The sequence below is a fragment of the Ahaetulla prasina genome, chromosome 6 (assembly GCF_028640845.1).
Source record: "Ahaetulla prasina isolate Xishuangbanna chromosome 6, ASM2864084v1, whole genome shotgun sequence".
Taxonomy (NCBI): domain Eukaryota; kingdom Metazoa; phylum Chordata; class Lepidosauria; order Squamata; family Colubridae; genus Ahaetulla; species Ahaetulla prasina.
Window position 1 is genome coordinate 69,497,341 of NC_080544.1, and position 27,872 is coordinate 69,525,212.

The 27,872-nt window shown below is 40.6% G+C and overlaps 1 protein-coding gene across 1 annotated transcript in view; it reads right to left on the minus strand.

Moving 5' to 3' along the window:
- Positions 1-2,587: 2,587 nt before the first annotated feature.
- The window catches only part of LOC131201430 (ovotransferrin-like), a 35,992-nt gene continuing 10,707 nt past the window's right edge, over positions 2,588-27,872 (minus strand). Inside the window, exons 5-17 of the mRNA XM_058189318.1 lie at positions 26,403-26,529; positions 24,635-24,690; positions 22,183-22,355; positions 19,951-20,125; positions 15,117-15,274; positions 14,433-14,523; positions 13,701-13,745; positions 12,871-13,035; positions 9,148-9,304; positions 7,816-7,880; positions 5,960-6,144; positions 5,246-5,429; positions 2,588-2,814 (exon numbers count right to left, since the gene is read on the minus strand). Of these exons, the coding sequence (XP_058045301.1) occupies positions 2,774-2,814; positions 5,246-5,429; positions 5,960-6,144; positions 7,816-7,880; positions 9,148-9,304; positions 12,871-13,035; positions 13,701-13,745; positions 14,433-14,523; positions 15,117-15,274; positions 19,951-20,125; positions 22,183-22,355; positions 24,635-24,690; positions 26,403-26,529 (1,622 nt within the window). The 3' untranslated portion in view covers positions 2,588-2,773. The remainder of the gene's footprint in view (positions 2,815-5,245; positions 5,430-5,959; positions 6,145-7,815; positions 7,881-9,147; positions 9,305-12,870; positions 13,036-13,700; positions 13,746-14,432; positions 14,524-15,116; positions 15,275-19,950; positions 20,126-22,182; positions 22,356-24,634; positions 24,691-26,402; positions 26,530-27,872) is intronic.

Sequence of the window (27,872 nt, forward strand, 5' to 3'; positions counted from 1 at the left end):
TTAACAGTCCATTAAACAATGCACACAAATTAAACTTTAATTTTTTATGCTCCTGGGGGTGTTTTATTTGCTTATGTTTGCATGTTGCTCTTTTGGTTGACTTCTTTTTTCTAGATAATTTTTTCAGTTGTTTAGGAGTCTAGTGGTCCACTTCAGAAAACTCAGTTTTGCAGCAATTCTCAGCCCCAAGAAGCTTGAGAAATCTCTCTCTCTCTCTCTCTTTCTGTCTCTCCCTCTCTCTCTCTTTATGTCTTTCTCTCTCTCCCTCCCTCCCTCTCTCTCTGTCTATCTCTCTCTCTTTATCTATCTTCTGTATGTGGGGGAGGTGAAAAACAGGCCTTTTTTGCCTGGTTTTTGGCCTCCTGGGGCATCTGTGCACCCCATTTTTCACCTCACCTACCTCCAACAGCATTCTGCAGGCCAAAAACAGGCAAAAACGGCCCATATTTTGGCCAAAAATGGGCCATTTTTGCCCATTTTTTGGCCTCCTTGGGCGTCTATGCACCCCATTTTCCACCTCCCCTGCCTCCACAGTGTCTCTGCAAGCCAATATTGTTGGCCTTACCTTTCAGTTACAGCCCACGGGGCTAACGAAGGTAAATCCTGCACTCGGCCAAAGGGTGGACGGGGCGATGTGGGTGGGGCAGCCTTGTGGTCCTGTGTGGGCCGGATTAATGACTTCGGTGGGCCGTAGTTTGAGGACCCATGATCTAAGCTATTTAATAAAATATTTCCCAATTCTGGATTTTCTTGTGTGAAAGCTGTTCCTGTTTAACATGCAAACAAATTTAGATTCTAATCTGAGCTTGATTCCCAAGGAAGTTGTTAGGGTTCTCTGTGCTGTCAGTTTATCCACCTGTTTATGGGATTAAGGCTCCTTCTGGATTATAAGTGGCCAGGAAGTAAATCTGCTGTTGGGGCCAGACAATAGTGTTGACCTCACTGAAAAAGAGCGTGGTACCATTGTCCAGGCATAACGTTAAAAGCAAATGTCCATTTTTTGAACATCTACGTGTCAAAATCAATCGCATCATGTGGCATCACATGATGCATCGCAATGTTTTTTGCCTTTGCGGAGGCAGGGTTGGCATCGCCTGCTCATGATACATCTGGCCCAGTGGCCACCAGTTTGACACCCTTGATACAGGTTACTTCTTCCTCAGCAGCTTTTTGAAAATGTGCTAAAGCAAGTTCTGCTTTGTGACATTAATTATTTGATTACCTTGGGCTAACTTTCACTGATGCTTGAAATTGACAAGACCTAAATTTGCTTTTGCCTTCTAACTGTTGGAAGAAATATCCATCTGGTTCTGTTCCAAGTGGGGAGAAAGACACTGGAAACATGGAGACTGATTGGAAAGATGGTTTATTGGTGAACAGTACCACATAGGTTTGAGGTCCTGAGCAGCTGACCACATGGAGTAGAGAGTGAGTGTTATTTATACTCTCTTTTGGGCCTTGCCCTTGAGCTTCCTCAAGGGCAAGAAAATGTATTCTATTGATTGCTGTCAGACTCCTGTAGGGCTATGCAGGGGTCATAGCTAACTTTGTAGGTTTTCTGAGTCATGCTTGGTTTAAACTTGGGCTGATGCAATGCAGTTCCTATTGTGGCTGAATGGCTTTGCCACTTCAGGTTTTCGTTTAAATAATGTGATCTATTGGGACCCTAAAAGTATACCTTCTCTGCGGCAGTACCTGCCCTCTGGAAATAGATTTCCTCCAATATCTGGACGGCCCCCACTCTAGTGTTGTTTAGAAGAGCCATGAAGATAGTATCAGTAGTAATAAGTGGCTTGGGTGCAATCCCAAAACATCTGGAGCATCACTTGAACATCATTGACACTGATAAAATCACCATCAGTCAATTGCAAAAGGCAGTTATACTTGGAACACCTTACATCTTGCAATGGTACTTTTTTTTTTGTTTTGTTTACATTTATACCCCGCCCTTCTCCGAAGACTCAGGGCGGCTTACAGTGTATAAGGCAATAGTCTCATTCTATTTGTATATTTTTACAAAGTCAACTTATTGCCCCCCCAACAATCTGGGTCCTCATTTTACCTACTTTATAAAGGATGGAAGGCTGAGTCAACCTTGGGCCGGGCTCGAACCTGCAGTAATTGCAGGCTACTGTGTTCTTAATAACAGGCTTTACCAGCGTGAGCTAAACCGGCCCTCAGTACTATCAAACAGCTGTCTATACCAGGTCCTTGGGAATCACTCGATAAGTGGATAAAAATACCAAATCCAATTTAAACATCTCACTGACCATATAATGAACCATCACAATTAATAATCATAAGCAATTATTATGGTTGGTTGCATACTCAGCAAGATGTTTAGACTAGGTTTGGCATTATTATCCATCTACTGACTCCTTTCAAAGGACTTAGGATAAGCCATTGTTGTCTGATAGTGTTAAATGTATTGTTACAGAGTGAAAGCTGTTCCAAATAAATTTGCCTTACTATTATTTGTTATTATTATTTGTGTCCAAGGAATTGTTTTTAGCCTTGGTAGACGATGACACAAAATGCTAATATATGAAGGCAAGCTACTAAAATAAACAATCATAATAAACAGAAATTAAACTGTAGATGTTAATTCTATTTATTATTTGCACTAGTGATTCTACAGAGTTACAAAGCCAAAATGGAAAGTTTAACAGATTGTTGGTATTAAAGAAGAATAAAGTAGGTACAGTAGACGTTTGTCAACTTTGGGCAAGAAAGTATGAAGCATCCATTTTATTTCACTGCAACAACTTGATATTCACCAGTCATGACCGTGGAAGGTGCAGACTTTAAGGAGTTCTGTCACAAGAAAACAGAAAAAAGTAAGAGTTATGAGACAGAACTAAATAAATTGTTCTACAATAGTGCAGAGTGAGCCACTAACTCTTTAATTGTTAGAAAATGTAGTTAAAATCTTTTGCTGTATTGACTATTCCAGCCCCAGCTTGAACCCCTGCTGTCCCAAGATACCTATAGCATGTCAGATTGGGAAGACCGAAGTATGGCATCTCTTAAAAGACACCTTGTGTGAAATAAGGGGGGAGGGGGAGAGCATAAAATATCTTAACCACTTGATTTTTATCTAACCATGTGTTTAATTCCACATTCCTCTATAAATTGTTCATTCATTCATTCATTCATTTATTTGATTTTTATACCGCCCTTCTCCCGAAGGACTCAGGGCGGTGTACAGGCAAATAAAAACAAACAAGACACTATATATAAAATGTAAATTAAAAAACTTATTATAATTTGCCTAAAAATTTAAAAATATATAAAAACTAAAACCCCGTTTAAAATTAATAATAACTATAAAATCCATAAAAGTTAACCCAGCCCTGCGCGAATAAAAAGATGTGTCTTCAGTTCGCGGCGAAAGGTCCGAAGGTCAGGTATTTGGCGTAAACCCGGGGGAAGCTCGTTCCAGAGTGTGGGAGCCCCCACAGAGAAGGACCTTCCCCTGGGGGCCGCCAGCCGACATTGTTGGGAGCATGGAAAGAAAAGAGACATATTCTATAGAAAATGAGACTGAAAAAGACCTTCCAAAGGTGCATATTCTACTCTGCACCATAAAATATCATCACTGTAATTGTTTTAAATTATTCCTTAGTAGCGTTTAGTTCTATTTTTTTTTAAAAAAAAGAAACAACAAGCCTATCCCAATTGGCTTCTTCTCCTTTATCTCTGAAGAACTTAACAGAACATTTAAATAATGAACAAAAGAAAGAAAACTTTATTTAGCATTTATATACTGCTTCAGAGGATCTAAGCAGTTTACAGTCAGCCTATTGCCCCCAATAATCTCATTTTACCAACCTCGGAAGGATGGAAGGCTGAGTCAACCTTGAGCCTGGTGAGATTCGAACTGCCAAATTGCAGACAGCTGGCAGTCAGCAGAAATAGTCTGCAGTACTGCATTCTAACCATTGCACCACCGTGGCTCTCTTATGTCACCTTTACACCAGAAACAATTATAATATATACCACAATGAAGAAAACAACACGTTCAGAGCTCTGATCTATTTTTCTACAGAACCATTTGCCATACATTTAAAATATCTTTTCAATATAACCTATTACAACTAATATTTAATTTTCTCTTTATCTCATCCTTTGAATGTGCTTTATATCAAGAAGTTCTAGTACAATGGTGTTATAAGCCTTCTTTTTAAATTATCTCTAAAAAATAGAGAAAAGATATTCAAATGATGGTTCAAATATTTATGTGCTGGATTTTCATCCTCCCTTTATTACAGTACTTTATAATTCACTTACAGCAGTGAACATATGTAATACTCTACACTTCTCCTATTTTCCTCACAACAACCGTGTGAAGTGGGTTGGGCTGAGAAAGAAAGCACCTGACCCAAAGTTCACCAGCTAGCTATTATGCCTAAGGCAGAACTAGAATTCAAAAATCCCAATATAACCTCTTGACTTAATCAATTTGCAAGATGAATTGTCAAGCCTAAAAATCCACTTACAGAAGCTCAGGACCTATAGAGTAACAACATTTGGTGTGATTTGGTGCCATACAAAAAGAACGTGAAAAGCATTTGGACAGAATAAGATGGACAAATTATCAAGTCAATAACTGCAAAAAGTTGTGGTGTTTGGAAATATAGTACATTATAATATTTTTTTCAAGCCTAGATGTTTATGAAGGATCAGATAGTCAAAAGTTCCAAATTTAGTCTGAGCTATCTGGTAGACTGCATGTAAATTATTATTCATGTTACTTTGTGTCATTCATTTACATCTTTAGCTTTTATGTTAAATTACAATAACAGTGTGTGTGTGTGTGTGTGTGTGTGCCTTGAAGTCATTCTTGACTCCTGGCAACTGCCTGGACTAGTCCTTACAATTTTCTTGGCAAGATTTTCAGATGTGGCTTGCCATTACCTTCTTCCTGGGGTTGAGAGAGAATTGGTCCAAGACCACCCAGCTAGCTTCATGCCTAAGGTGTAACTAAAACTCATGGTTTCTTGATTTTTAGCCTGAAGCCTTAACCTCTAGACCGAATTAATAGTATAAAACTATATTGTTTGTGATGGGAAACATAAATGTTGCCAAAACAAGGTACAGTGTTAGTTACAATCTAACAATGTCTGGAAATGGCCTCTTGTATTTTATTTTACATTCTGTCAGAGTTACATGTATAACCAGCTTGAAACTAAATTTCTACCACTGAAATGGATGAATGACATTCATCTTAATCTAAGACTGTTACCTGAAGTTGAACATTTGGAGAATCCTTCAAGAGACTGAAAATATTCCTGCCCAAGATATTGCTCAAAGGTTTTTTCATTTGGAACAGCTAAGCATTCTGTGCCATCTTTGAACAAGCTATCTTTGGCTTCAGATTGGAACAACTGGAAGACATCTGTCTGAGTTCCCTGTTTTCCAAATAGTTTCTGTAAAAATCAACAAAAGCAGGATTTCATTAGTTATCATATTTAATAAATACAGTTGTTTCCAGTGAATACATAACATTTTTTGTATTTGGTACTATTTCTCCTTTTTATTTGTGCCTGTTATATCTGAAGGAATTTTATTATTGGAATATTATACTTGTTGATGCTTCTCACAGTCAACTCATTACCGGACAGCTCACCAGGGCCAGCTCACCATGAGACAAGAGTTATACTAATATTGAAGAAATGGAATATTGAATATTTAAATATTTAATTTTAATATTGAAGAAATAGAATCATTAAGTAAAGAATGCAAAAATAGGGACAAAATGAAATGTGATTGACAAAAATTAAAATCATTTTTAATTAATTTAAATAACTATGTTGAATTGTTGAATTTTCCCATTGCAAATAGTTCCGTGGCGAATTGGCCATGGCAAGTTGGCTACTGTGCATTGGCCTCTCAGAACTGATGCATGTATATATGTTATATAACTTTACTATTAAACATGTGTCAATTCAGAGCTTACCTGTTGCTCAAGTACCACCTTTTTAACCACTTCTGCTCGTTCAGGTCTTGACACTACTGCATGATTGCAAACTTGGGCCAAATGACATCTTTCATATTCATCAGGGCCACAACGTTCACCATTTAGGTTCAAAAGTACAAAATCAGAAGCAGTTACGCCACTTGCCCAAGCAGGTCTGTTCTCTCCTATTTAAAAAATGACTAAAATTATTAACAAGAATAAGGACTCCCTGCACCACTATGCATTTACTTTCCTTATTAGCCCTACTCCATGGAAAGGGGAGATGGGACTTTGCCAGCTGCCCCTCCCCACCATGCCATTTTGCATCGCACTGGCAATACAGTCTATATGACAATGTAGCAGTTTCAAAGTTCTTTGGAGTGGTGTGTATACATGACATTGTGTCAGCATGTTCATATTTATTTATTATTTATTGAATGTATGGCACAGAAATAATAATATATATAGCTACATGCAAGCAAGAGCTTGCTTCGCCGCAAGCTGAAGACACTTTTGTTCCATCGCGCAGGATTAGCTTAAATGTAGTTTTTAAACTGGGGTTTTTAAATGGGGTTTTTAATCTTATTCCAAATTTTAGGCCATATATTGAATTAGTTTTTTATATTGTTTTTAACTTGTATTATATGTATTTTATGTATTTTTATTGTCTGTGAACCGCCCTGAGTCCTTCGGGAGAAGGGCGGTATACAAATCGAATAAATAAATAAATAAAATAAAATAAATAAGAGCTACAGTATGCAGGCAAATGGATGGGTAACCACTACAGAGTGTTGGCAGAGGGATAGATGCATGCTGCAGAGTGCAGATGGGGCAATGGCAAGTGCTATGGACATGCCCTATCTGGGCAGGATAGATGATATTACAAAGTGTTGGTGGGTTAGTAGCCACCATGGAGTGGAGATAGGTGCTATGGGAAGATGCCCACTACAAAGAGCAGATCTGGTAAACACATATTATGGAATAGAGATCCCCGTGCCGCTCAGGGGTTCCTTAGAAGAAGAAAAATGGCAGAGTGTGAGCAATTGCAGGAGTGACTGGGGACCTCCTGCCAGCTTCCACATTGTCTTTGCTTTGTGGGAAGCCAGCAGGGAAAGTCATAAATGGTGACCATGTGGCTATGAGCACTTTAACTGTTGTAAGTGTGAGCAGTTTGCCAAGCACCTAAATTGTGACAACATGCTTGTGAGGACTTTGAGGCTGATGTTTGAATCTCCCTTATCACCAAACTGTTGCTGAATGTGTGATTACTAAGCAAAGACTACCTGTATTATTTAATTTTCCATGAACTTATTAAAATTAATCTGATCCTTCAAACTGAAAATTTGAGGGGAGACAAAGTGTTTGAGGCATGTAGCAATGCGAGATCTTTCTTTTTTCTGTGCTGCACTAAGAGTTCCAAGAACACAGATGCTTGGATTTTCTGCCTGAATGCCCCAGAATCACTAGGCCAACCTTAGTATTCTGCCTCTTGACTTGAATAGGTGCATTCAACTTTGTCTGGTACAACTCCAGCACAAAATGACCTTCCAGTACTTCTAATTCTCCTGGATGATGCTTTCTAATGCAACATGATTCTGGATCTCAGTTAATTTACTTTATAAACATTATCATTATATTATAACCATTTTATTATAATCAATATTATATTTATTATGTTATGTTATGTTATATGTTATGTTATGTTATGTTGTTATGTTACGTTACGTTACATTATATTATATTATTATTATAACCATTCTTTTGATTATGCCTGACAATCTTCATCAGTCTACTATTTCTCAACTATCATAAATAAGATGATCAACAGTTATATATTTACTTGTATGATTCCATACCTTCTGTAATCTCACGGATGATGGTATGTTTAATAAAAGCTACCTTTCCTACTTCAATCAAGCATCTGGAATATACAACCAAAGAAAAGGGTAAGTGGCACATTTCACTTCTTGCCTTGCATAGGTTTCTCATCTGAAAAATTATTCAAAAATAATTAAAAACAAATATTCCTGAACTGTTTACTTTGTGTTTTAATTTGGAATTAAGAAAAATTATAAATAGTTGTGAACTAAAAAGTTCTGCCCTGTTTATCATATTACATTAATATGCTTGGGATTACTTTTTACATGTTAATATAAAACATAGAAGCTTAAAACAACTACTTATAAAGACAGAATAATGTGCTTATATTATGGAATAACAGTGATCAGTATACCACTAGGTGGGGTAGTAATTGCATCTAAAGAGGACCTCCAATCTAGTTTCAGTATCAAGGCTTTGCCTAGTGTGTGTGTTACCATACTTGTAATAACAATAAAAATTATACAAAGAATGTTCATATGATCCTGTGCAGAGCCTCTACTGACTGATCACAATCAAATTTAAAGGAAGATTTCAGTAGACAGAATCTTGCTTCAAAAGTACACTAAAGTATCTTGTATCTTCACAGGATTCTCAGTCCTAGGCATTACTTAAAATAATATACCATTTCAGACCAATTATTATTTTAACAATTTCCTTTCCCCATAATAATAAAATAAAATAAAAGAAGGAATATTTTTAAAATTGATTGGTAGAGTGACAAATTAAGGCAATATACACTATGGTTTGAAATTGATGCTCTATGAGATTTCCTGTGGAAGGATTCACGAAATAACAGAATAACAGAGTTGGAAGCGACCTTAGAGGTCTTCCAATCTCTTCTTAAAAACTTCCAGTGTTGGAGCATCCACAATTTCTGGAGTTGTGTGCATTGTTCCACTGATTAATTGTTCTAACTGTCAGGAACTTTCTCCTTAGTTTTAGGTTGGTTCTCTCCTTGATTAGTTTTCATCCATTGTTTCTTGTCCTGCCTTCAGGTGGTTTGGAGAATAGGTTGACTCCCTCTTCTTTGTGGTAACCCTATCATGTCAGTTCTAGTCCTTCTTTACATTAAACTAGACATATCCAATTCCAGAAACTGTTTTTTAGCTGTTTTAGCCTCCGGTCCCCTAATCATCTTTGTTGCTCTTCTCTGCACTATTTCTAGAGCCTAAGAACATGTATAACACATAAATTTTATTATAGGCTAACATCTACAGAAAGAAATCCTGAAGTAGAGATGGAAAATGAGGAAAGGTCAACAAATGTCTTCTCATTCATCTATCATATTCCAAGGAACAGCAACCTACCGAAAAGCACCATTATACCCATAGTATATTTCATTGCTGTTAGGTTTACATTTGTATTTCTGAGACAGGCCACCTTCACCACCGCTGCCTTTGCACAGTTTGCAAAATGTAGACTCAAGAGGTGCACCTGGCGCACAGCTTTCGCTGAAGAATGTATCTAGCATGGGATCAGAGAACAAACATTTTAATACTTTTGTTTATATTCTTATAACATACTCCAATTGGTTGTCTACCTGATGTGTTGGATTTCAGTTGGCGTAGTCCCCAGAAAGCATGGTAAGTGCATCAGGTTGGGGGATCTAGCTCTAGTTGTAATAAAGCTAAATATTGACAACTAGATCTACAAAATCTGGATGCAAATTCAAAATATTATTATTGGGAAGCATGGCCAGCTTAAAAATGTCAACTTCAGAATTCTGTCTTTTTAAAATATGTAACTGATTATCACATTACAAATTAAGGAAATATCAACAGCAGAGTTCCTCAAGAGGAACTGATATGAATACACACAATTTGCTGTCAGTCATATTAGATTAAACAGAAAAAACTGTGCTGCTCCTTGATACAAATCATTTTCAAAGAATGATCATCTCCAATAAAGAGGATTAGTTGCAGAAGTGATAAGGTGGTTACCAGTTTACCTTCTGGAAAAAATGCATTTTGTGATTGGTAATGTTAAAAAAGGTAGCCATTTTATGAAAGGCAAATCTTCCCATTGGTAGCCATTTTGTGAGGATACAAACATGCCTTCACAAATCAGAAAGACTCTGGGAGCACCTTTTCTGATTTTCTGAGTAATAAAAGCCTGAGTAAATGTATATGTCTCTCCTAGCTACAGTTGATATTTTGAGATATGTCTAACAGCACCCCAAAATTATCTATAATTGTTCAGCTGCATTCTTCAAAATGTGAACAATGATAATTTTTAACTGAGTGCTCATGCTCTTATTAAAAAAAAATTAATTAGAGTTCACTTTAACAATCTTTTAAATAATGTGGAAGGTGATGTGGCAGAATTTTCAGAAATATAGCAGTTAAGGCTAACCATTGAAAGAAAAAAGAATAAAAATGTTTATTTTTCATTCAATTTTCATCAGGAATTTTAGATAAAAATTGAAAAATTAAATTAGGAATAGCTTTCATAATGTTCATTCACTTTCTAGTGTTCCATTTATTCCATAAATGGAATAACACGAGATAACGAGACGCGTCTTGTGGAGACTATTTGGGATGGTTTTGACCCTGTGACTCCCGAGGACATGGACAGGTTGTTGGGAAGGTTGAATGCCACCACATGTTTACTGGACCCGTGTCCCTCCTGGCTGGTGCTGGCCACGCAGGAGGTGACACGAGGCTGGCTCCGGGGGATTATTAATGCTTCTTTGTTGGAAGGGGTTTTTCCTGCTGCCTTGAAAGAGGCGGTGGTGAGACCCCTCCTCAAGAAGCCTTCCCTGGACCCAGCTGTTTTAGGAAATTATCTTCCGGTCTCCAACCTTCGCTTTGTGGCGAAGGTTGTAGAGAGTGTGGTGGCACAGCAATTACCCCAATACCTGGATGAAACCGTCTATCTAGACCCGTTCCAGTCCGGCTTTCGGCCGGGGATACAGTACGGAGACGGCTTTGGTCGCGTTGGTTGATGATCTCTGGAGGGCCCGGGACAGGGGTTATTCCTCTGCCCTGGTCCTATTAGACCTCTAAGTGGCTTTTGATACCATTGACCATGGTATCCTGCTGCACCGGTTGGGGAGTTTGGGAGTGGGAGGCACCGTTTATCGGTGGTTTTCCTCCTATCTCTCTGACCGGTCGCAGACGGTGTTGGCAGGTGGGCAGAGATCGACCGCGAGGCGCCTCACATGTGGGGTGCTGCAGGGGTCGATTCTCTCGCCTCTCCTGTTCAACATCTATATGAAGCCGCTGGGTGAGATCATCAGTGGTTTTGGGGTGAGTTGCCAACTGTACGCTGATGATACACAGTTGTACTTTTCCACCCCAGGCCATCCCAACGAAGCTATCGAAGTACTGTCCCGGTGTCTGGAAGCCGTACGGGTCTGGATAGGGAGAAACAGGCTCAAGCTCAATCCCTCCAAGACGGAGTGGCTGTGGATGCCGGCACCCCGGTACATTCAGCTGCAGCTGCAGCTGACTGTTGGGGGCGAGTCATTGGCCCCAATGGAGAGGGTGCAGAACTTAGGCATTCTCCTGGATGGGCGGTTGTCTTTTGAAGATCACTTGACGACCATCTCCAGGAGAGCTTTTTATCAGGTCCGCCTGATTCGCCAGTTGCGCCCCTTCCTTGACCGGGATGCCCTATGCACGGTCACTCATGCTCTGGTTACCTCTCGCTTGGATTACTGCAATGCTCTCTACATGGGACTCCCCTTGAAGAGCACCCGGAGGCTCCAGTTGGTTCAGAATGCAGCTGCGCGGGTAATAGAGGAGCCCCTCGTGGCTCCCATGTAACACTACTCCTGCGCAGGCTGCACTGGCTACCTGTGGTCTCTCGGGTGCACTTCAAGGTGTTGGTCACTATCTTTAAAGCGCTCCATGGCTTAGGGCCGGGTTACTTACGGGACCGCCTGCTGCAACCGATTGCCTTTCACCGACCCGTACGCTCTCACAGAAAGGGACTCCTCAGAGTGCCGTCCGCCAAACAATGTCAGCTGGCGGCCCCCATGGAAAGGGCCTTCTCTGTGGGGGCTCCCACCCTCTGGAATGAACTTCCCCCAGGACTTCATCAGCTGCCTGACGTTCGGACCTTTCGCCGCGAGCTGAAGACTTATCTATTTATTCGCGCAGGACTGGCATAGGGATTTTTAGGAGTTTTTAAAATATGTTTTAAATTTTATGGGGTTTTATAGTTTTAAATGGATTTTAATTTGGTCTTATATTTAATAAGTTTTTTAATTATTGTTTTATTGTACACTTTCTATTGTTTTATTTTGGCTGTGAACCGCCCTGAGTCCTTCGGGAGAAGGGCGGTATAAAAATCTAATAAATAATAATAACAATAACAATAATAATAATAATAATAATATTTCAATGCAGTGGTCTAATGTTCCAAAATTCCTTTGCACTCCTGTATTATATTAGCAGAATACTATGTTAAGGATGGACATATACATATCTTAAGAAGCATTTTAATTAGGGGCAGGGCATGCACAATGTCTTATTTAAAAAAATTTTGGGTGTGAGTTTTTAATAAAGGTTCATTAAATCTCTAGTGCAAAATGTCCTGTTTTGAGTACTTTGGGGAGAGCCTGAAGCTCAAAAGTAAGACATTTTACCAAAAATCTGCTCAAGACATTTTAGATCAAATGTTTTGCATGCCCCTAATGTTTATGTTATTTATTTTTTTAAAAAGAACTAAAGAAGAAAAAACTAGTGATAGTCTCTGAAACGTTATCAGGAAATGAACACAAGGCCTCTTTCCATTTATAGCCAATCATTTTTTCTTTCTTCTTTTTCCATGCAAAATACTTATTGGGGGAGAGAGAGACACAATTAATGCATAATCCTTTGGTAACCCTTTGGAACTACAGAAGCTGTTGTCCTAGAAGGACTGGATCCTTTACAGCAGTGTTTCTGAACTTTAGCAACTTTATGACGTGTGGACTTCCATTCCAGAATTCCTCAGGCAGCATGGTTCAGAAACACTGTTTTAGAAGATGGGTGAGGTAGTAGTATAAAAAACATAAGCAACCAAATGGACATAAAGCCACTCACCAAAGTTACAGCTAAGATTATTTTGATTGTTAATGAAGCCCATGGGAATAATCCAGCCAGCAGTTCTCTCAACACCGGTATGACAGGAGGTCTTTCCTCTCAGAGTAGTCCAGTTAACGTCAGGGTCACTTTTCTTAGCAACAGCTACAGCAAGGTAACCTTTAGCTGGAAAACAAGAAGCAGACTCAGCATTCCTCCACTGACAATTCAAATAACCTCACAGAAGGTAGGCATGTTCCAGTGACTCCTTCACATCTTTTGGGAACATTTAAAGAGAAATGAGTTCACATGCATACAGGACTCCTAACTACAGGTAGACCTCAACTTACAACTGTTCGTTTAGTTTCCATTCAAAGTTACAATGGCACTGAAAAAAGTGAGGTAAGACGGTATTTCACGCTTATGACCGTTGCGGCATTTCCATTGTCACAAGATCAGAATTTAGACGCTTGGCAACTGACTCATGTTTATGACAGTTGCAGTGTCCTGGGATCACATGATCCACTTTTGCGACCTTCTGACAAGCAAAGTCAATGGGGAAGCCAGATTCATTTAACAACCATGTTACTAACTTAACAACTGCAGTGATTCACTTAACAACTGCAGCAGGAAAGGTCATAAAATGGGGCAAAATTCACTTAACAACTGCCTCAGCAACAGAACTTTTGGGCTCAGCTGTGGTCATAAGTTGAGGACTGTCTGTATTTTGTCCAAAAAGAGGAATTTTCCTCGAGGGATTAGAATGATTTGACCAAGTTTTAAATTGCCAAATAAAGGCTTAGATGCTTGCAGATCTCTTAAGTGGCAATATATTCACCATTATTACCTACCTGTTACACCTTTCTTGGGATCAACGCAGGCAGGAGACTCTTCAGCTGGAAGAAATAAAAATAAAAATAGGATTTGGAGAACTCTGTTCAAGCTCAAGCATATTCAACTTTCATCTACCTTTGTCTGGATTACAGGAAAGGTGTCTTGTACACATAGACCTAAAAGCAGATAATGCCAAGCGTATTTGCAAAATAAAGGAAACCATTATGGAGTGCAAGGCAGCTGAACGCAATACATAATATCTATGATCCAAGACTGATGCCACTGGTGAACAAAAAGATGGATTCAATTTCTATCCATCCCCTTACAATTTTGCAATGGGCCATGCGTATCACTCTTTGGGAATGAGGTAAAAGTATTAGATCACTTGGTGAACATGACAATGAAAAGGAGGAAAGATCATGCTTCAGCTATGATCCAAGAACAGTAGGGAGGAATGAGGTGAGTTGGAACAGATTTTCCTCCCTTCAGATCAGATGCCTGAACATCTAGGTTTTTCTTAGTCTAAAGCATGCCATCAGAAGTCATTTTCATGCCCATAATTGTGGCTATTACCCTGAGGGCAGTGGGATTGCTTCTGAAGACTATATGCTGGGAGACTAGTAGACTTTGTTATGCAGTTGGATGGCTACATGGAGACAAACTATTGGAATACATGGGCCAGAGTCCTATATGGAAGGTCACTTCTTATGTACTTACAATAGCTATTGATCTACTGAGTTCATACTTACGAGGAATTTCTGTCAATATTGGGACAAGGCCACATTTTCCAGCAGTGTAGATATGTCCACCATCCAAGGTAATGGCATCAGCTTCTCTTTTCTGCAAAGACAAATATATTTTCTATCAGCAAACACATTTCCTAATATTACAGGTTACAATTCCAGTCAAAATAAAATAAGGGGAGAAAAATAATGGAGAGAGGCTTCAAACGGAGGAAATAAAAGTTAAACAGACCACTGAATATGTTCCCTGGGAACAAAATGGCACTGGTATTGAGGGCAGAGGCATCACAGTAAGTGCAGAGATAAATCACGAATAGAAGCATCAGCTGTCCTCATACTGGTACACTAACTATTTCAATCATTCCTAGTTTAGAATTATAGAATTCTATAATTCCAGGGGTTATAATTCAACATATCTGTGGGACCTCACAGTGGGAAACACCACACTACACACACAGTGCATTGTTGCAGAGCCTCTTGCCCAGTATGAAAGACTCATAACATGGGATTCTTTGGATATATTCAATTAACATGTACCAGCAAAATCACAAACTTCTTGTTTTTTTACTAGTGTCTTTTTCATGGATTGCATCTAGTACCCTGCTTTTTTAAAATATTTTTTCAACTAACGCGTCTGGACTCGGTCACTATTTTCATGTGAAAAGGTACGTGGAAACTTCAAACACTTACTATGATCTTGATAAGGCACTCTTCCGTATTTTCTGCAACAGCACATTCAACGGCACCATTGCTCTGTGCACTCCACACATCACATTTTTTCTGTTCAGTCTTGCCCACTGCACACCACACAATTCTTTCTGTGGTATCAGGATCTGGATCAGATCTCTCTAAAGGACAAGAAATACCTTGGTTAACCAAGTATTCAGATTCCTCAGAATATTGCAAACTAATTGCTGGTAAACAGAGACCACCGATATAAGAATCACTGTAAGCTTCAGTGTACCATCTTTATGCTCTAGACTCAGATAGGGCGGAATGGAGCAACTCGCTGCAGCCAACAGAATTGAGAGGGGAAAGAACACAAAAAATGTCCTTTAGAGGCTTTTGTTCTAGAACACTAGTATCCAAGATACTTAAAGGGTCATTTAGCCATTTTAAAGAAAATAGTAGAAATTACATTTATATGACCCAATTTATTTATTTATTTATTTATTTATTTATTTATTAATTTATTTATTTATCATATTTATATACCGCCCTATCTCCCTAAGGACTCAGGGCGGTTTACAGGCAGTTAAGACACATATAAATACAGATTAAAACGACAATTAAAAAACTTATTCTAAAGCCCAAATCATTAAAACAGTATAAATAATAAAAAAACCCTTAAAACCAATTACTTTAAAAACCTAATCCAGTCCCGCGCAGATGAATAAGTATGTTTTAAGCTCGCGACGAAAGGTTCGGAGATCCGGAAGTTGACGTAGTCCTGGAGGGAGTTCGTTCCAGAGGGTGGGAGCCCCCACAGAGAAGGCCCTTCCCCTGGGTGTCGCCAGACGGCACTGCCTAGCTGACGGCACCCTGAGGAGTCCCTCTCTGTGAGAGCGCACGGGTCGGTGAGAGGTATTTGGTAGCAGTAGGCGGTCCCGTAAATAACCCGGCCCTATGCCATGGAGCGCTTTAAAGATTGTCACCAACACCTTGAAGCGCACCCGGAAGGCCACAGGTAGCCAGTGCAGTCTGCGCAGGAGAGGTGTCACACGGGAGCCACGAGGGGCTCCCTCTATCACCCGCGCAGCCGCATTCTGGACTAACTGAAGCCTCCGGATGCCCCTCAAGGGGAGCCCCATGTAGAGAGCATTGCAGTAATCCAGGCGAGACGTCACGAGGGCGTGAGTGACCGTGCATAAGGCATCCCGGTCTAGAAAGGGGCGCAACTGGCGCACCAGGCGAACCTGGTGGAAAGCTCTCCTGGAGACGGCCGTCAAATGATCTTCAAAAGACAGCCGTTCATCCAGGAGAACGCCCAGATTGCGCACCCTCTCCATCGGGGCCAATGACTCGCCCCCAACAGTCAGCCGAGGACTCAGCTGACTGTACCGGGATGCCGGCATCCACAGCCACTCTGTCTTGGAAGGATTGAGCTTGAGCCTGTTTCTCCCCATCCAGACCCGTACGGCTTCCAAACACCGGGACAGCACTTCGATAGCTTCATTGGGGTGGCCCGGTGTGGAAAAGTACAGCTGGGTGTCATCAGCGTACAGCTGGTACCTCACACCGAAGCCACTGATGATCTCACCCAGCGGCTTCATGTAGATGTTGAACAGAAGGGGCGAGAGAATCGACCCCTGCGGCACCCCACAAGTGAGGCGCCCCGGGGCCGACCTCTGCCCCCCTGTCAACACCGTCTGCGACCGGTCGGAGAGATAGGAGGAGAACCACCGATAAACGGTGCCTCCCACTCCCAATCCCTCTAACCGGCGCAGCAGGATACCATGGTCGATGGTATCGAAAGCCGCTGAGAGGTCTAATAGGACCAGGACAGAGGAACAACCCCTATCCCTGGCCCTCCAGAGATCATCCACCAACGCGACCAAAGCCGTCTCCGTGCTGTAACCGGGCCGGAAACCGGACTGGAACGGGTCCAGATAGACAGTTTCATCCAGGTGCAGGGGAAACTGATATGCCACCATACTCTCTACAACCTTCGCCGCGAAGCAAAGGTTGGAGACCAGACGATAATTACCTAAAACAGCCGGGTCCAGGGAGGGCTTCTTGAGGAGGGGCCTCACCACCGCCTCTTTCAAGGCGGCCGGAAAGACTCCCTCCAACAAGGAGGCACTCGTAATCGCCTGGAGCCAGCCTCGTGTCACCTCCTGAGTGGCCAGCACCAACCAGGAGGGGCACGGGTCCAGTAAACACGTGGTGGCATTCAGCCTACCCAGCAACCTGTCCATGTCCTCGGGAGCCACAGGGTCAAACTCATCCCAGAAAATATCACCAAGACCACCCTCAGACGCCTCATCTGAATCGCCGCAATTTTGGTCTAAACCGTCTCGAAGCTGAACGATTTTATCGTATAGATAACCGTTAAACTCCTCAGCACGTCCCTGCAGGGGGCCACCCCGCCCCCCCTGGTGAAGGAGGGAACGGGTCACCCGAAACAGGGCGGCTGGGCGGTTATCTGCCGACGCAATGAGGGAGGAGGCGTAGCAACGCCTCGCTTCCCTCAGTGCCACCAGGTAGGTCCTAGTATAGGACCTAACTAGTGTCCGATCAGCCTCTAAACGGCTAGACCTCCAGGAGCTCTCTAGGCGTCTTCTCCGGCGTTTCATCCCCCTCAGCTCCTCGGAGAACCAAGGAGCCGGTTGGGATCTGCGCCGGGTCAGAGGCCGCAGAGGCACGACACGGTCTAAAGCCCCAGCCGCAGCCCGTTGCCAGGCTGCGGCTAGTTCCTCTGCCGTGCCGTGAGCCAGACCCTCAGGAAGTGGCCCAAGCTCCGTCCGGAACCTCTCCGGGTCCATCAGGCGCCTGGGACGGAACCAACGTTGTGGTTCCGTCTCCCTGCGGTGGTGAGTGGCGGTCAGAAAGTCCAGGCGAAGGAGAGAGTGATCTGACCATGACAAAGGTTCTATGACTACATCTCTCAAATCCAGATCCTTCAACCACTGACCAGAGATAAAAATAAGGTCCAGAGTGCCACCCCCGATGTGAGTGGGGCCATCCACTACTTGAGTCAGGTCCAAGGCCGTCATGGAAGCCATGAACTCCCGAGCCACTGTCGATGACGCGCCGGCAGATGGCAAGTTAAAGTCCCCCATGACTAAAAGTCTGGGGGTCTCCACTGCCACCCCGGCAAGCACCTCCAGGAGCTCAGGCAGGGCAGCTGTCACGCAGCAAGGAGCCAGGTACGTGACCAGCAAGCCCATCTGACACCTATGACCCCATCTCACAAAGAGGGATTCACACCCAGCAATCTGAGGTACAGTGGTCTCCCTCGGCTCTAGACTCTAGACTCTCAATTAAAACATATCTGCACTAAGAAAAACTTTAGACCTCGTTATTGTATGCTTGAGCCTTACATAGTTTGCTATTTTATTTAATATGGAAAGGTTTCTGCTCTAGCTCCCAGATAATCCAAAACAGACTTCCTGGCTGCTAGTGGTGCAACATTTCTACCTCAGGCCACTTGAAAAATTGTTATTTATCTAGCATAGTGAGACATTTGTTAAATGAGTTTTGCCTCATTTTACAACCTTTCCTGCCACAGTTGTTAAGTGAATCACTGCAGTTGATTACTTAGCACCCCCGGATGTTAAGTGAATCTGACTTCCCCATTGACTTTGCTTATCTGAAAGGCCACAAAAGGGGATCACGTGCTCTTGGGACACAGCAAGGGTCATAAATACGAACTAGTTGCCAAGCATCTGAATTTTGTGACCATGGGGATTACGTGACCATGGGGATGCTGCAAAGGTGGTAACTGTGAAAAGTGGTCATAAGTCACACACACACACACACACACACACACGGTTTCTGCAATCAAACTAGCATTTAATGCCTACAAAACCTTTTTCCCATCTGCCTGGAACTCATTCCAGATTATGAGATAAAATATGGACTGTGATTTATTGCGGTAACAGTTTTCTCTCTTGATTTTCAAGAAGGAGAAATCTGGGTCTACTGTTGTAGCCTGTCAGCCACCAGAGCCAAATTAGAGAAGTAGAAGGCGTGGGAGTCAGGGTCAACATCAAGGCAACCAGAGATCCGAGGGGGAACAGGGAATGGACCTTGCAGAGAGAAAGACAGAGGTGGACCCTGGGCTGTTTATTAGCCCTCAGATGGAGAGTCAACATCCCCAGGTCTGGAGGTGACTGATGAGGAAGAGGAGGAACAGCTGAGTCCAGTGCCTGCACAGAAGGCAGAGAAGAGGAGAGCAATGGAAATCTGTGGGCCGATCCTTGGGAAGGAAGAGCCACCGCTGCTAAAGAAGTCCTACCCTAGATCTGGGGATAAAAGGCAGGGGGCGGAGATGAATAGATGTGGCAGACAACTATTCATATTCCACCTGGATGGACTTGTTATCCTGAGTTGAGAGAGAAACTTTTTGCCAGGGCCGCCGGCACTCCTAATAAAGGAATCTCTGAGTTAACTTCATAGGGTTTGTCGTGTTTCGGGAGCTGGGTCAGAACACCTGCACCGACTTTTGCTCACCCACCCTATTGCTTATTGTTTGCTATTATTACCCTTTTTATTACTTCAGTGCTACCCTCAGCTAGCCAAACAGTAAAATATGAGTCTTAATCACAAACAAGTTGGACCTAATCCCGTTATAACACAGGTGTAGCCAAAGCATAAAAGTTTCTACTTTGACAAAAGTTTGACATTTCCCCACATCACAGAGATTTTAGAAGCAGTCAATAGACAATTGCAATTAAGCTAGTATTGCTGATAACAAGTGAACTAATTATTATTTTTTTAACAGTTTTCTAATGCCTTGTTTTCAATGCCTGGTGTTCATCATTGTGACTTCATAATGCATAATGAGTCCTGCCCTATTTACCTCTTTTGAGACTCTGTATTGCAGCACAGTACTTAGGACCTAGGTAAAGTTCAGCATCTGCTCGTTCAGGCACTTGAATAAGACCTACAGCGCTATCCTTAAACAGGAGATCTTTGCCAGAGTCCTGAGGAGATTTAAAAAGTTGGCATCTTGTTTGCTTTTGCTTCATCTGTTCCTAAAATAAGAGAAAAATGAATCAAAGAAGAATGAGATGAGATGGAATATGAAAATTAATGGAATATTTATTTTATTTATTCAATTTGTATAGCTGTCCATCTCACTTTTATATGACCTGCAATAATACAAAAACACAGAATATGTAATATAAAACAAAAATGAAAACCCATAGCAGCTGGGCATGATCTAACGTCATCTATATAACCAGGAGATGAGCTTTAATCCACACTCAGGGCCCCAGGCTCAAGCGCAAAGCCAAGTTTTCAAGACCTCAAAAAAGGTCAGCGGGGATGGGGTCAATCTAATCTCAGAGGGGATGATGCTCCAAAGGACAGATGCCAGGCAACACATCCTGTCTGATAGCACTCGAAGTGTACTCTTTCTGCCAAATCAGATAGGACTGATAGAGACAATAGGGGAAAGAAGATCCTGTCTATAGCTCAGTCCAAAGTCACAAAGGGTTTTAAACTGATAACCAGCACTTTGAATTTCACCCAAAAACATATCAGAAGCCAATGCAGTTTATGGAGCAGTGGTGTAACATGTGCCAACTAATTAGTACCAGTAACTGTCTTCATCGCCATATTTTGTACCAGTTAAAGCTTTTAAATACTCTTCAAAGTCATCCCCCACATAGTACATTACAATAGTCCATTACTGGGGATCACAAGGGCATGGGTGATTGTAAGCAGGGCCTCCCCCACCCTTTGAGAGAACAGAGAGAAATTGGGAAGAATCTTGAATAATGAAACTGCTTGAAAAATTCAGGAGCTACACTGCAGATAGGAAGTTTGGGAGAAGACTACTGCAGTGTGAACAAACTCAGAATTAAATTCAGAACTTTTTTTCTAAACCAGAGCCTGCAATTGAAACATGAAAGAGAATGGTAGCAATTTTGGCTCTATCTTAACCAAAATATTCTGTGACCCACCCACCCCTCTTTCCTTGCATATAATTCTGTTCCAATTCTCTTCATTCAAATGATTTACAGAATAAAGGGAAGATCTTTTAAAACCAGGAAAAACTATCAGGAATCAAAAATATCAATTCTTTTTTTCTTTCTCCATTTTATTTTCCAATTTCTCTTTCCTTGGTAGCTTTAATGTTTCAATTATTTACTCCCCCCAATTTTTTTTAATTTGAATTTATATCCTGCCCTTCTCCGAAGACTCAGGGCGGCTTACACTGTGTTAAGCAATAGTCTTCATCCATTTGTATATTATATACAAAGTCAACTTTATTGCCCCCAACAATCTGGGTCCTCATTTTACCTACCTTATAAAGGATGGAAGGCTGAGTCAACCTTGGGCCTGGTGGGACTTGAACTTGCAGTAATTGCAAGCAGCTGTGTTAATAACAGACTGTCTTAGTCTGCTGAGCCACCAGAGGCCCCTCTGAACAATTTTCCACACTATACTATTATTATTCAAATATAACTCTGTCTTATTCATGAAATGTTATGGGAGAGAGGAATTCAGATAATGAAAACTTTCACCTGAAATTCTTTCAAATTTCCTCACAATTTAGTTCATTTACAAAAAGCAAATGGAATCAATGCACTGTTCTTTAACTGAAACCTGTAGGAACCACCCATCTGATGACATTCAGACTACTTTGGGTAAATCTGCTTGGGAATTTAAGCATAATTTTGACTTGGCAGCAGTATATTACCCTTCTCTTTAAAAAGCAGTGGCAAAATTGTTATTTTCAGCCATTAGTATAAAGAATTAAAATTTATATTCATTGTCCATTTGACTGATTTCTTTGCATGTTGCAATGTAAAGTATCAGTCCTTCCATAAAACTATCACAATGATCTCATTGCTATTTTTACTAATGGGTCAGGCAAATTTTCAATTGTATGAAAATTATGAACCATTGCCCAAGAGGCACAGTGCTGTCAGCCAAAAGAACTTATGTTCTCTATCTGGCTGTGGTAAAAATGGCTCACAATACCAGGTCAGGAACAATGTAAAAAAATATTTCTTTGTTCTTTTTAAAATGAACTTCATAGTATACAAATCAGTCAAAACAGCTTTATTTGTGGGATAAATACCAGTGCATAAGAGAGGAGTGCCCAGATTTTATCTGCCCGACTATCAACAGATCGTGTCACCACAGCATGTGCTGAAACTCTAGCCCAATGACAGGATTCATATTCTTCAACAGGCTTTCTGGAGCCATCATAACAAAGTAACTCATACTTGCTTCTTTCTTCTGCACTGTCAGCTGTGAAGAATAAAAGGCAACAGTGAGTGTATGTAAGAAAACAAAGTAGGCTCCATCATGTTTGGAATCATGTTTGGAATCATGTCATCATGTTTGGAATCATGTCATCATGTTTGAAAATGCTTGGAACACATTACCTGACTCTGGTCTCTTCTCAAAATCCCAAAATCTTTAACCAAAAACTATCTACTATTGATCTCACCCCATTCCTAAGAGGTCTATAAGGGGCGTCCATAAGAGCACAAACGTGCCTACCATTCCCTGTCCTATTGTTCCTCTTCATTATATCCAATTAATACAGTTATTACATACTTATGCTCATATATATGCTTATATGTTATATAGTTATTTCATGTTAATGCTTATATACACTGTTATGACAAAAATAAATAAATAAATAAAAATGTTGTTATTGTTTATTAAACATGTATGTCACTTGAATTATTTTTTAAAAAGTAATAATTATTCTAAGGATAAAAAACAAAGACAATGGAAAAGACAAAAAGCAAAAGGAAGGGTAGGGATGCCAGAGGAACAACATTTAAGAAATCCTCATGAAAGGTCTGGGTGAAGAGCCAAGTCTTCAGACTCCTTTAAAACTCAAACAGGGTGAGGAACATTCCGATCCTGGAGGGAAGGGGACCTCTCATTCCAAAGGGCAGGAACTGCAACAGAGAAGGTGTGTTTCTGGGATGCTGATACATGGAATTGCTTAACCGAAGGAACAAAGAGTGCACCAAACTTGCCAAATTGAATTGGGAGACAGGTGTTCTCTCAAGTAATTATGGGAGAGAGGCAACCCTTCAGGTATGCTATGCCAGGGTTGTCAAACTCACAGCCCGTGGGCCGGAGGCATCACATGCTGGCCATTCCTATGCCCGATTTAGCAAAGGGGGAAAAAGTTGTCATACTATGAATCATCATTGAATAAGAAATTGCAGCTTCATGAAAGATCAGAGATAAAATATCTGCAGATGTGGGTGGCCAAACAGCCACAGCCACTCAGTCTTGGTAGAACCAAGTCATTTCCTCCCTATCCAACCTTCATAATCGTCAGGCACCAGGACAGAAATTCAGCAGGTTTCTTTGGTTGACAAGGTTTGAAATATATAATTGAATCTAATTGGCATATTGATGATACCAAACCAAAACTGATGGATGATCTCACCAAGTGGCTTCACATTGATGTTGAAAAGAAGGGAAGAGAGACTAGAACTCTACAAAACCAAACACAGGAGAGGGAGTAATCTTGCCCCCTACCCTCAACTAAAACAAACTGGAACTGGCTCTGGAGAAAGGAACAGAATCACCAAAAAGCAGTGCCCCATTCCCAACCAACAGAATTGTGTCAGTAGTATACCATGATTGACAGTATTGAAAGATCAAGGAACACAAGCATAATGTATCACCACCATCCTAGTTCTGCTACAGATAATCTACAAGTGTGAACAAAACAGTCTCAGTATTAAATCATGGCTGAAACCTGACTGAAATAGAACTAGATATCAGTTTTCTCCAGGGTTCTCAACAGCTGCAAACCAAGCATCTTCTCAACAATCTTCCACAGAAATTGAGAATTAAAAGCTGGTTGATAATTATTGAAGATTGTTGGGTCCAAGGATGGCCTATGGGACAGAGTGCATCACCAGCTCTATTAAGAAATCAGCCATCTGCTGATTTCAAAACCCAGAAGGAATCCAGATCTAGTAAACAGGTGACCGAATTGATAGCACAGAGAGCCCTGTCCACTTCCTCAGGGGTCATTGGCTTGGCACCTGTCCATTTCAGGCAGCAACTAGAGCCTCAGCTGAACTGTCCACCAGGAAACCTCCAAGCTCTCTCTGGAACTCCACCAGGTTCAATCAATCCATTGGGACAGGTGAATTGAATGGGCCTGTCTCACCTGCGTATTTAATGTAATACCATTTTTTCTCTCTCTTAATTACAGACCATCATACAATATAAACAGGTTTTGAAATTCCTGTTTCAAAACCAACTTGTCACATATTCTTGTAGTTTGGGAAATTTCTACATTTAATGCGCTTGGTACACTTTGCTTCAAAGCATGTACAGTGCTATTATATGTATAGATTTCACCAATCTCCCGAAAAATGGTAAATAAAACTCAAACCTTATCTGGAACCCCTCTAGGAAACTGGAGTTGAGGACCCAATAGATGAATACTAGATAAAATGAAATCCATCTGAAAATAGTCATAGATTTAAGCACTTTTTGGTATTTGAATTTACAGGTTAGCTAGCATTTTCCCAGATTCATACCTAATACGACTCCCTCATTCACAAAAGCCACATCTCCAGCTCCAGATTTCAGACACCTTATGAAAAAAAGGATAAAATATTAGGAAGTGGGTAGTGGTTAAGTATTATATTTCTTGCATATTGTATGATGCTATCACCAACATTTCTGCTTTTTCAACTGAATAGAAGCAACCTACCCAAACTGCCCAAATATGGCTATCCAAAGCCAAAAAGGCACTAGCTTAGGGTACCAAAATTTAGGGTGTGCCAATACTTCCTCTATTCACCAATACGTACATTGATGGGAGGTAGCAGCATCAGTCAATGTGACCTAGGGGCATCACATATCCTCAAGCTAACACTGCTGATATTGTACTTTAATTATTGTTTCTTACCAAGAGAATAAATAAATATGAACTGAATAGAGAACTTTTACAGGAAATGAGTAGTGAGAATATGGAAGAATAATTAAGGAAGGACTAACACAACTGATTTCTCTCTGGTTAGGCAATTTGTCCATATAGCCCAATATTGTCCAAACAGACTGGCAGCAGTTCTTTAGGATCTTGGACAAAACACTTTGCCATCAGTGAAAATCAGAACTGTGCCTAGCTGAAGCACCTAAAACCTTTGGTAATTAAGATAAGAAATGAACTACTGACTTACATCTTGTTATAGTTAGTCCTCAATTTACGACCACAATTGAGGTGAAAATTTCTATTGCTAAGCAAGACAGTTAACTGAGTTTTGCCCCCATTTTATGACCTTTCCTGCCACAGTAGTTAAGTGAATCACTGCAGTTGTTAAATTAGTAACATAGCTGTTCAGTGAAGCTAGGTTCCCCATTGACTTTGCTAGAAGGTCACTGTAATGGCTTTCCCGGGAACTTCCCTAGACAAGTCTCTGGATGCTAGTTCAGACGAGGAAGAACTGAGTCTAGGGACCTTATGTGGGGGTGGTGGGGGGACATGGAGGAATATCCAGAGATTGCCGGAAGTTCCGAGTCAGGATAGTGGGGAGGCCGAGCACTGCGGAGCTATCAGAGGAGGAATGACAAGATGAGCAGCCGATTGACAGGAGAGGCATAACTGCAGTTGGGAAGCCCAGAGGCTTTGGGTGGACAAGATGCACAACTGGCCAGTAGAAATAAGAAAGAACTGCCGCCTCCTAATCTGAAAGCAAATAGGGCTGAGAGGAGGCAGGCACAAGGAAGTCAGCCAGGCTACTTGCGAGGTGAAAGCCCCGCTCCTCTTGATGGGCTGCACCAGAGGGTGAAACAACACTGGGAATAACGTGTCTGTTTTCTTGCCATGCACTCTCTAATAGCCGTAATTCTTGTCTTGACTACCGGACCTGGATTCTATTTCTCTTAACAATTTCCATTGCTTAGCAACAGAAATTTTGGGTTCAGTTGTGGTCGTACATTGAGGACTACCTGCATATGAAGACTAAAGGGATTTGCATATCAACTTAAGAGGGAAGTGGGACAACAAGATTGTAATTATCTCTTAAATAAAGGTTAAAGGTCGTTCACATATTTAACTTTAATTTTTTCTTTGTTTTTCATTTCCTGTACTTTCTTATTACTTTCTCTTTCTCTTTCTTTTTTTTCTTTCAAATTGTCTTTTATTCTATAAAAAATATTTTATTCTATGTGAACAGAATGTGAATTTTAAAATGTTGAACTTAATTGGAGGGCATGTACCCTTATAAAATATATTTCGGAAGTAGTTATAGAAGCGTGATGAAAATTTACCATGGCTTATGGGGAAAAGCATGTGTCACTTACTGATAGGCTCCTGCATATCCAGCAAAAGGATCATTCAAGTCACAGGTTCCGGTGCTGCAAGCACGGCACAGATTTGGTACATTTTTGAGACCTGGGACACAACCGGCTGCAAAAAATCTTCCTAAAGCTGTAAGAAGAAATCAGATGGGTAAGTCTTTATTAGTAGATAAAGGTAGTAGGTCCTTTATATTATTAAATTGCATTCTTCAACTTTAGTTCAGAATTGGATCGACCATACTGTGCCTCATGTGGCATGCTTGAAGTCTTATTATATTCAAGGGTGACAGGGGCATCTTTTCCTTCAAAGGAAGGAGTTGGTAAACAATCTCAAATCGGAAGATCCCAGATTCCCCTGTGATGTCAAAGATTTGCTGGATCATAAATCTCATACATATATTATTTATGGACAGCAGCTGCATACCATTGAGAAAGTATGGTCCCTACAAGGTCATATAATATCCTACTCCATAACTACATAAGGTAATAAAAATGTAAGGCAATAAAAATATTGTTTTATCTATGGAACATTTTACTGTAGCTGTGTTTATATGAAAAGAATATATGGAGAAGCGAAGAAAAGAAAAGAAAAGATGAAGAAATATTCCTATTCTTAAACGCACCTACACATCACAGTTTTCTTTTAGAGTAAGCAACTTTGTAGAGTACAAAAAAGAAAAGGTAATAAATAATATACCAAAGAAATGAAATACATAAGATAAAGAAAAAGAAGTGTATGTAAAACTATTATATAGTTATACCCTTCATTCATACCATTCATTCAACCTTTCAATCTAATCATATATTTCTATCCTTGCAAACTACTCTTTCTTTATCACACTCATAACTACTTCATGTGTTGATTTTTATTTTGGGAAATTCAAAAGATTATATAAAAACCCTCAACTTCATGATACCACTTATGATAATTTACATGGAGCGTACACTGTTATAAAGTTTTAATGGCACCAGACTTATTCTCTGATAACTTGACTATCCTTTTCTGCTCTGCTCTTCAGTGTGTGATCATTTGCCTTTATTTATTACCAGTTCTGCGTTCTCAGTTCCTCCTGCAGTATAATTTATTTCAGACAATTCTGTCCAGGATAAATAATATCTTAATGGAAGATATTGAGAGGCTTTTTGCAATTTCATAAATTTAAGCACTATGCTTTCTCTAAAATTATTTCCATTATGAATACAGCTGGAAAATCTCTGAGGAATTGGGTTTTTTTTTTTAAAAAAAGGACTAGCTTGACCATAGAGGAATATAGATTTATGATACAAGCTTGCAAAAACATCAAACTAGAGCTAAAGGGAATAGAACTGAAACTTCAATTCCATGTTTGATATAATTCTATTATCAATATGAGCACTTACTTAAAAGCAAAAAAACCTCTGTTATTATAAGAACTAACAGAGAGAGGTGGATTTTCACGTTGTACAAAAAAAAAAATTACAGACGGTTTTGGT